Source organism: Condylura cristata, unplaced genomic scaffold (genome assembly GCF_000260355.1).
Source record: "Condylura cristata isolate star-nosed mole 26May11 unplaced genomic scaffold, ConCri1.0 scaffold00022, whole genome shotgun sequence".
In the NCBI taxonomy this organism is placed as follows: Eukaryota; Metazoa; Chordata; class Mammalia; order Eulipotyphla; family Talpidae; genus Condylura; species Condylura cristata.
In genome coordinates, this window is record NW_004567123.1 from 34,783,670 (window position 1) to 34,793,024 (window position 9,355).

The 9,355-nt window shown below is 51.9% G+C and overlaps 1 protein-coding gene across 1 annotated transcript; it reads right to left on the reverse strand.

The window, feature by feature from the left end:
- Nucleotides 1-2,684: 2,684 nt before the first annotated feature.
- CBLN4 (cerebellin 4 precursor) lies at nucleotides 2,685-9,088 on the reverse strand. The gene is made up of 3 exons (XM_004687058.2): nucleotides 8,810-9,088; nucleotides 5,697-5,813; nucleotides 2,685-3,983 (listed from the first exon to the last, which is right to left on the reverse strand). The coding sequence occupies exons 1-3, from the start codon at nucleotides 9,086-9,088 to the stop codon at nucleotides 3,786-3,788; spliced, it is 594 nt and encodes a 197-aa protein (XP_004687115.1). The 3' UTR covers nucleotides 2,685-3,785.
- Nucleotides 9,089-9,355: the final 267 nt, after the last annotated feature.

A 9,355-nucleotide genomic window follows, 5' to 3' on the forward strand; every position in this document is an offset into this window, starting at 1 on the left:
AAGCTGGCCGCAGGTGCTCAGCGAGAGTTCGATCCCCAGCCCCGGAGCTGACCCACGGGGCACAGCAGACCTCCCTGGTCTCCCCGCTGCTCCCCTCAGCAGTGTACTTCATCGATCTGCCTGTTCTGCTCCCCGCCCTATCTCTGGGGGATCCTCTCACCATCCCTGCACCTCTGGCCTGTACCCCAGTTCTGTATGCATCAATAAATAAAATCTTTTTTAAACATGCAGAATCCGACCCAGCAGGCCCAGGGCAAGTCTAACCCCAGCTGGGGGCTAGTGAGCCCTGGGGATGTGAGCGCCGCAAACACACTGAGTGGCCGGCCTTCCGCAGCTGAGACGGCAGGTCCCAGCCTGACACACAGATCGGCCAGCTGCGTCCGCACGCCCCAGCGCCACAGGGAGCGACCAGCCCTGCCGCCCAGAGCCCCCGTCTATCTTTACCAGGTTCCCAGGCGATTCCTAAGCACGTTAGTTTGCCACACAGGCATGAGAGCTCTCTGGGGTCAGGACACAAAGCAGCTGTTTTCTATAGACGAGTCAGGGAGCAAACAGGCCAGAGCTCCTCTGGATTCCGAGAGGCTGGCGGGCAGCCCAGGCGGGAGTGACCTATCAGAAACCAGAGTTGCCAGTCCTGGCAGAGGGCAGGTGTCTGCACTGCCCCAACCCAGCGCTGGCCCGGGCAGGTGTGACCAAGTCAGGGTCGGCTGAGGGTGTTTGTGTCAGGACTTAAAAGTCACTTGCTCCAAAGAAGCAGCAGCATGCAGCTGTTCGGCTTGTCGGAAACCAAAGAGGTAGGAAAAGACAGAGTTAAGTCAGAAAGAACTCAAACAAAATCCCGATGAGATAATCGGGGTCTCACGGAATTGCGGGTGGTGGGGAACCCCAGGAGTAGATGGAATCAGGGGAGCCTAACAACAGGCCCCTTGTCTCCTTCAGCTTTGTCTGTCGGGGGCGAAGTGCTTGCTGCAGACAGTTGTTTCTGTTCCTTGATCAATACATCAAGGAAGAGTCTGAGGAGACAGGCGTGTCTCGGAAGGGACGCTGCTGGCATTGATGAATGCAGACAGGGCGATGCAAATACTGTGTTCAATTTGCATTTCTGTGGACGGAGCAATTTCTGAAAACTATTTTCAAAGCAGAGACTATGTGGGGCGCATCTGGCTCCATTTCTGGAAATATTCCTGACATCTCTGCCTTCTCTTCTGCTCGTCCCCCTCAAATCCAGTGTCTGTCCTTCCCCAGGCCAGCCCCGTGTCTTCTGGCTGCCCTACTGATGACACACCGGCCTGTGTCTATCAGAGCTTCCAACTTCGGTCATTCCGGGGGACCCACTAGCTGGGTACTTGCTGGGTACCACATCAGCCCAGCCCCTTGATTCGACCGCCAAACATCCTACTTCTCCTAACTTCTGTTCCCTCACCTCAGTCTTATTTTCCACCACTATGCCTTGGCCCCAAGCTCCTAGAACAGGTTGGCAGTAACTTCTAAGGCTTTCACTCTGCCTCATTAGCACCTCACCCCTCTGCTGGGCGACCCCCAGCCCCGCTGCGGGCGGTCTATCGCTCACAGTGACCACAGCTTCAGCACGTTTTCATACAGATCTGCTCTTCACAGGTTTTGAACAGATTTTGCATTGCACAACATGTATGCTGCACTCAGGAATGAAAGTCAAGCCCTTGGCCAATGTTCTTTTATGTTCAGAAGCATCAAGAGAAATTCAGAACAAGCCCCCAAGGAGTCGGCTCTGCCTGCTCTGTTTTGCTAAACACCAGACTTCCTCTGTCCCCACAGAGGGACTCTTGGTGACTCCTCCACCCCTGAGCCATTTTGCCCAAACGGTGGCAACAGTGGCCTCACCAAGGATGAGTCTCTCCGCGCAACCAGAGACAGCCCTGCGCAGGGAGAGCCCTGTGAGGTCCCTGGAGCGGCTTGTGTGCAAGGCGCCGCCCGCCCGCTGGGGCTGTTTCTTCGCAGGGCAGAATCACAGGAGGAAAGGACTGGACGCCAGCTGGGGAGTCACTTGCCAGCTGGGAACCCCTCCAGGCCACGCTGCGGGAAGGAGACTCGGCACCATGGACGCCATGAGGAACGCAACTGTGCAGAAGCCTGCACAGCGCACCCGGGCTCTCTGCCCCCAGTTAGAACTCCCCCACCCCCCAAAAAAATTGTTTTAGTTGAATGAATGCAGGCCAGAGAACTGATGTCTGCAATAACAGTCCCTCCCAGATCCTCAGCCTCTGTCTTTCAGAGCTGGGCAAATGGTGGTGCTTCCCTCCCAAAGGCTTCGCTTTGAAAGGCGGGTCTCCCCACTCCCCCACAGTCATCACTGAGCTCCCTCACCGCAGACGTGTGAGGTGCTTTTGAAACTTAACTTTCTAATAGTGCGTCCTTCGGAAAGAAGAGTTTGCTAAGTTCATTGATTGTCTTTTGGCAAGCCCACAGCTCCTGGGTTTGGACAGATTGGACAGAGCACAGATTTCCAATACCAATTCAAAGGACAGTCCCTGAAAATCCAGAAAGCTTTCCTTAAACTCCAGAAAAAAAAAAAAAAAGATAAGAGGAAGGAGAGAAAAGATGAGAGGCTTAAGGGAGAAGTTTAGTGAAAGAGCGAGGCAATAAATTGTGTAGAGGACGTATTTCCAAAGTCAAAGGACAAAACACGTCCACTAACATATATTAACCTTTATTCTGTAACAGACATAAATAATTTTATGAATTCCTATGACCTGTACAAAAGACAAAATAAGGTATTGCACTAAGTTTAGATATGGGATATTGGGATTTATATTAGTTCAACAGATAAATATATACAACTTCAGGAATTAAGGCAAAACCAGATGATACTTGAAACATAAGAGAAGATTTGAAAAATAGGCATAATTAAAAACAAGGGCATCCCATCTCTGGTTAATAAAGTGGTCATGTCTAAAGAAAAAAAATCCCTCAGGTTTCTAATAAAATGGTTCTTATCAATCATGTTAATTAAAGTTGAGCAAAAAACTGTAAGATTTCCCAGGGAGGAGAACTGGTCGTGGAGGTTGGCAGACTGAGCAGTTAGAACACGGGTAAGCAACTTTCTCCTTGTCAGATTTACGATCTATTCTTCCTATTAGAAAATATAATAATTTGGAAAATATGACTCTTTCACATATATAATTAAAATACAACTATGAAGCCTTCTTTTCTTATTTTCTCTAGGGGAAGTCATTTGGGGGAGCTCATCGGGTACATTGACGGGCAGACCATCCATCACCCTCTTGGTAGAGAAGACACAAAACCGTCACTGAAAAACAATTCTCAGTCACCTTAAGAGAACAAAACAAACAGATTCCAAAGGAAGAAAAACAAGCCTGGTCAACAGAGGAACACAGCACACAGTTCTTTGGCAAAAACACACTAACCACGGTCTCAAGTCCGAACTTCCAAGTTTTCTCCTTCTTGGGCCCGGTTGGCAGTCTTTTGAAAATAAACAAATAAAATTCCACCTCTGCAAGGAATTCAGTAATTCCAGGGACTTAAAATCAGAGGACCCGGCAGGCAGCTCGGCAGCGGTACAGTGGCCAGGGCGAGGCTTCATCCGCTGGGGTCCCCATCCGACACATGGAACCCACACACGCGTCACCTGCGAGCCTTTGTGTTGGTCTGGACGGGCCTAGAATCCTTAAGGAGAATCCATGTTCACCCATGAGAAATCAACAAAGGACAGCACTCCGATGATGAGAAGATGATCTTCACGGCAGCCAGGCGGGCCGCCTCCCTGCCGGACGCCCCAGGAGCAGGCTCTAGAGGGGAAACACCAGGAAGCCGGAGAACGTGGAGTACTGCCAACCTCCGACCAAGTTACCTTTCTCCAGTTTCAGGTACACCTTATCCTCTTTATCCAGGTAGAGGAGGACTCCATTGGTGGCAGCCTCACGAGTCACGTCTTTGTCTCCGGCGAAGGCAGATATGACGGGTTTGCCATTTAACATCAGGTTGACCTACAAGACAAAAATCACTGAAAAGGCTTCTTGCGATCCCAGCACCCACTGGGTGGCCAGTGAAGCAGCCCTGTTCAGCTCCTGACCCCTGGCTTTCCCGCTAGCCAGCTGCAAGGCTCAATGAGCGGATACTTTTCATTAAAAAAAATACATATTTCTTCCGTAGAAAATTCCTTCAATAGCTATAAAAGCGTGGCATCAGGAGAGCACCAGCCACGTGAAGACTGGCCTGCTTAGCCGCTCACCTCCACAGCAATCTTCTGGGGGGTGTGAAGTCTGTGGCTCGCCTGTGTACATGAGTCAGTGGAGACCTGATGCCCTTTGCCCCACGAACCCAGAAGTAGCAAGATTCCAACTACAGCCCTGCAGGTGACTCCTCGGCCGTGAGGAAAGTCACTTGACGTCATGGGATGTGTGAAGTAATCGGGTCTTCTGTTTCCCCGATAAGAACCATGCATTAGGATAATCACCACTAAGGCTGGAGACCTTACTGGAGGGAGATTAGCAAAAAGGATCAACTCTTCATGCCACGATTTCAGTTAACTGTGCTCGACATTACCGCTGTTTCCAACGGTTGGGGAGAACTTGTTTAGGAAATACTCCCTTTATGTTAAAAATGAGGTGGAATGAATTAAATCTGACACTGATCAGTTTAGCCATGCCTAGGACCAGCTAACCCAGTGGACGAGTGCCTCGTCCATCATCACGATGACAGTCTGTACAGTGGCAGCCCCGAGCGCAAGGTAGAAGGTCATCCTGGAATTCCATGGACGTGGAGTGATTTATTGGATGCTGGCATATTTAAACAGTACGGGGACTGGCGCCTGGTGGTCTTTCAAGGTAAGATCAAGCCCAGCATCTCAGAAAGCACCGTGGAAAATACACTGTCAGCGACAGAGTTGTAATTGGTAAGAATTCACTAGCATCAGAGAAACTGTAAAGGAATTAAAGCATAAGCACAGCACACCTTTCTAAAAGTGTCTGGAATAGTGTTCCCTCGAGATTTATTCCTTATGGTTAACTGATCTCATCATTTGTAATAATGGTAACAAGTTATTTTACGTATTTACTTATGATGCGCTTTAAAGGTTTATTAGCCTTCCAAGTTTTTCCTGATAAGTTCAAATAACCTTGGCACATGTATTAAATGCAACCAAGTTTTTTAAATAGATGCATGTCACTGAATTTTTACTAAACTGTGTTTTTTAATTGACTGGTTATTATTTTTTTTAAATATTTATTTATCCATACAGAACTGGAGTACAGGCCAGAGATGCGGAGGGTGAGAGGATTCACCAGGGACAGAGTGGGGAGCAGAACAGGCAGATCGACTAAGTACACTGCTGAGGGGAGCAGCGGGCGGGTCAGGAGAGGTCTGCCACGCCATGTGGATCTCCTCCGGGGCAGGTGGGGATCGAACTCATGAGAAGTTGGCTTAAGCTTCTTAGTGCAGTGCTTTAACCCGCTGAGCCACCAGGGAGGGCCTGACTGGTTATTATTAAGGTGATAATTGCAACTTTATTTTTCTATGTTTCTGGTGACATGATGATGTTACAAAGAAGAAGTTGGATATTAAGCATTTTTTAAATAAACTATGAAAGTGGTTGGTTTCCGTTGATAATGAAAACACTTTTAGCTAAATACTTAAACATATGTCCCACGACCCATGAACACTTCTTTTGGGGTGAGGGGGGGAGGGTTTGAGGCACGTACCTGGATTGTTTGGCTCTGGTAGACTTTAATTACGTGAAAACTGAAACTGTAAATTCCTTTTCTGGGAGCTACAAAGACAGACTCCAGCGTGAAGAAGTTACCCACATTTACTAGAATCTACAAACAAAAATAATAAATAACAGTATATGTTTACAGTATTCTCTTCCTTTTCCTCGATCCTCCCTCCCCCCTCCTCCCTCCCTCTCTTCCCTCCCTTCTCTTCCTTCCCTCCTTCGCCCTCCTCCCTCCCTCCCACCTCCTCCCTTGCTTCCTCTCTCCCTCCTTCCTTACTTCCTCTCTGCTTCTTTCATTTATTTCTTCCTTTCTTTATTTCTTGTTCTTAATTGACAACTAACTCAACAAATCATCAAGAATAAAACACAGAGTTCTATTCCTTCTCTGTTGGAAAATGGATTAGTGAGAAGACGAGATCTTGAGAACTGCTCCGTGTTCAAGCCTCAGTTTCCAACGGAGCCATGAGAGTGGAGCAGGGAGGTAACATGTGGTGTGTAAATGTGGCTTCACCTGGTGAGTCAGCCGGGCCTCTGCCGTCCATCTCCTTCCCCACCCCCACCAGCCTCCTCTGTGTCCAGAGGTGACGTTTCCGCGTGGACCAATTGGCGCCCGTGGGCTCTCTGCAGTCACTCCTGGACACGCCGCGGAGGCCAGGGCGCCCCGCACCATGTGACCCAGTCAGAGACAACAAACAGTTGGTGCAGGGAGAGCCCAGGGCCTGCCCCCTCGGCCTGCAAGCCTTCCCTGGGACCCACGGCTGTTTTGTTTTGTTTTTTTTTTCTTGCTTGCTTGAGCCATCTAGGTCTTAATTATAATGTTTTGGCAGTGACTCAGCCGCTGCAGACTGCCAAAGAGTGGAGCAAGCTTAGGGCAGCCTGCGACGCGTGGCGCCGTCCTGCGTTCCATCCAGCACCAGCCATCCCCTGGCTCAGTCACCTGCTCGTTATTTAAAGTTCAGAGGTCAAAAATGAAAGCAAGGAAGCCAGTGTTTCCCAAGAAAGCGATGATGCACGTTGCATTCCGAGATCTTCCCCTGGTTCCACTGGCTATGAAATTAACTCTGAATTTCAATGTGGCCTCTTAAACTAGATTTGCACACAGCACAGAGGTAAGTTCCTCCCTATGCGAAAGAGACTGGGGGGGGAGGGGGGGAGGTACTGATGGGGAGGCAGGGGCACTGGGGTGCAGTGGGGTTTCTTCCATTTCACCCCAACAATAAGTCCATCAGAGGCACTTGAAAATGTCAGCTAGCCCTGTAAAGATCTATTCCCTCTCTCACAGGCGATGGGGTACTCCCTCCCTTAAACACGACTGTCTTGACAAAATTATACAATTTAATCTTATAGCATCATTCCTTAAAATCACAATATTGCCAGTGAGCAATGCACCAGAATGGAGCGCCGGCCAGGTAGCTAGACCAGGCTCAACCCTGGCTCAAAACACAGGGCGTGGAGCATTTTATTCCAAGACTTCACCTTCTTCCAAGCACTAGATTTCTTTCTCTAACCTGATCGATGCTCTTTGAATAACAAGTCACCAGCTATGCAATAATCCCCACAGAGGTTCCACAAAGATTTTTCTCAAGCACATATAAAATAAATGGAGGCACTTAGCGGGGACTTCCTGACTCCAGTACAAGAGCATAATTCATTAGTGATCATGGAAATGGCTGATTAATGTTGACTCCACAGAAGACTGCTGTTGACTCTACACTGTAATTAGAACATCCAGGCACATGGAGACTCGGAACTGGTGGTGCCTTGTTGCCTCAGAGATGCAGGGCTGGGGACGGAAGAACAAACTCTGCTCCTCGTGTAATTGAAAGAAAGGTCACCTCGAGAAAGCACAGCACCGAGGACAGGGCAGTGGCCCCCGTGGTCCACTCCTAATTGACGCGCTGACACTCAGACAGGGTGGCCCGAGACTTCATTTCCATCAAGCTGGAAATACTGCAGCAAAACCCCACAGGGGTGGCTTCATTCTTTCTCAAGTATGGCTGTTGGAGTGAGCCCCAGAGAGGCATCCACACCTTGGGCCAGCTGAACTGTGAGCCACTCAGGAAAAATTAACCGAGGAGCAGAGATCCCCCTTGGCCCCAATGCCTGCTCCTGGCCACTCCACCCTGTTCTTGCCGGGGGCTGGAACCGTGAGCCACACCGTGCTTTCGGGATCTAAAAGACTCTGGGTGTTCTTAGGGTTGACGTGAAAACCCCAGGGATGGTTTTCGGTTCTAAGACTCCTCTAAAGCTAAGCTGAGAGCTGGGTTTCTCGGGAGCCAAATCCCAGAGCTCCAGCTCTCTACAAAAGGAGCCACCACGTTCCTGGGTGCCTCTCCCTTGCCAACTTCCAGCCCCAAAGTCTACCTAGCGCCAGTGATTTGCAATTCTCTGAAGAGCAGGAGCCGGGGAAGGGAGAATCAGCTCCCCAGCCCGTCCCTGGGGGCCCAGCACAGTAGCCAGACCGCTTCTCTCCTCCTCCGCAACTTTTCTCCAACTACAGAGATGGGGACTCGGCTGCAGGGCGCGATGTGTGGGGGGATCTTGGCAGAGAAAGGCGGGTGAGATGCAGGGGGTCCCGGCTCCCCGCCCTCTTGGCCACCTGCGGGATCTCTGCAGAGTATGGACCCCCGGAGCTCTGATTCGGGAGGGGCTCCCCCCCACCTCCCCCGGGAGAAACAAATCGTTCATCTTGCGCCCGTCCGTCCGCCCGCCCGCGCGGACACCGGGAGCCGCCTCCGCGGCCTCCGCAGTGGAGTGTGAGAAGGGGCCGGCTCCGGCCAGGGGGTGCCGGGTCCAGGCACCCGATTCCCCGCCAGCTCCAAGGAACCTGTTGCTGTTCAACTTGTCCTGAGCCCCGCGCCGGGCTCTGAGCTCCCATCCTCTCTCCCACGGCCCCAGCAGTCGCTTGCGGAGGGCACGAGGGGATGTGGGCTGGGGGTGACGGTGCTCGAGACATTAAAGTTTCGGTCCCGGCCAGGTCTGGGGAGGCCACCACTGCCGGAGTGACCCCCACCCCGATCGAGCCGGCTCGGTCGGAGCAGGCAGGGCGCCCGGCGGCCCCGCGCTCCCTCCCAGAGGCCCGCGTCCCCGGGGTCTGACCTGGTCGAAGTAAATGATGCGCGTCTTGTTGCTCATCTCGGACGGCTCGTGGTTGGTACTCCGCACGGCCGAGAAGGCGACCTTGGAGTTGGCCGCTCGCACCGAGATCCCCAGCGGGGAGGAAGAGGAGCCCTTGGAGTCCGCGGCCGGGTTCGAGTCGCACACCACCAGACACTTGCCCTCCAGCACGATGGGCTCCGTGTCGTTCTGCGCCCGGACGGGCCAGCCGGGCCTGGGGGCGGGGCGCGGGGCGGCCAGCACCGCGGACAGCTCCCCCATCGCGGCGCGCAGCCGCAGTGGCTAAGAGCCGTCTTAACCCCTTCTCCGCCGGAGCCGAGCAGACAGTGCGCAGCCGCAGTGCTGCCGCTTCACAGCTGAAGGCCGCGGGCCAGGAGCTCGGTTAACTCTCGGCCTCCTAGCGCCTAACGGGAAGGTGGATACCCGCTGCAGCTGTAGAGGCTGATCAGCGTGGGTACTGGTTTAACGCCTTGCTCTGAGATGGCACAAAAGTAGAAGGGGTATGAGAGCATGGTGGAGTCCCTGCAA

Coding starts and splice junctions, on each gene's coding strand:
- CBLN4 (XM_004687058.2), bottom strand. CDS start 9,088: ATGGGGGAGCTGTCCGCGGTGCTGGCCGCCCCGCGCCCCGCCCCCAGG. Junction 5,814..8,809: donor GCATCATTTACTTCGACCAG/GTCAGACCCCGG, acceptor TTTTGTTTGTAG/ATTCTAGTAAATGTGGGTAA. Junction 3,984..5,696: donor ACCAGAGCCAAACAATCCAG/GTACGTGCCTCA, acceptor TTTGTCTTGTAG/GTCAACCTGATGTTAAATGG.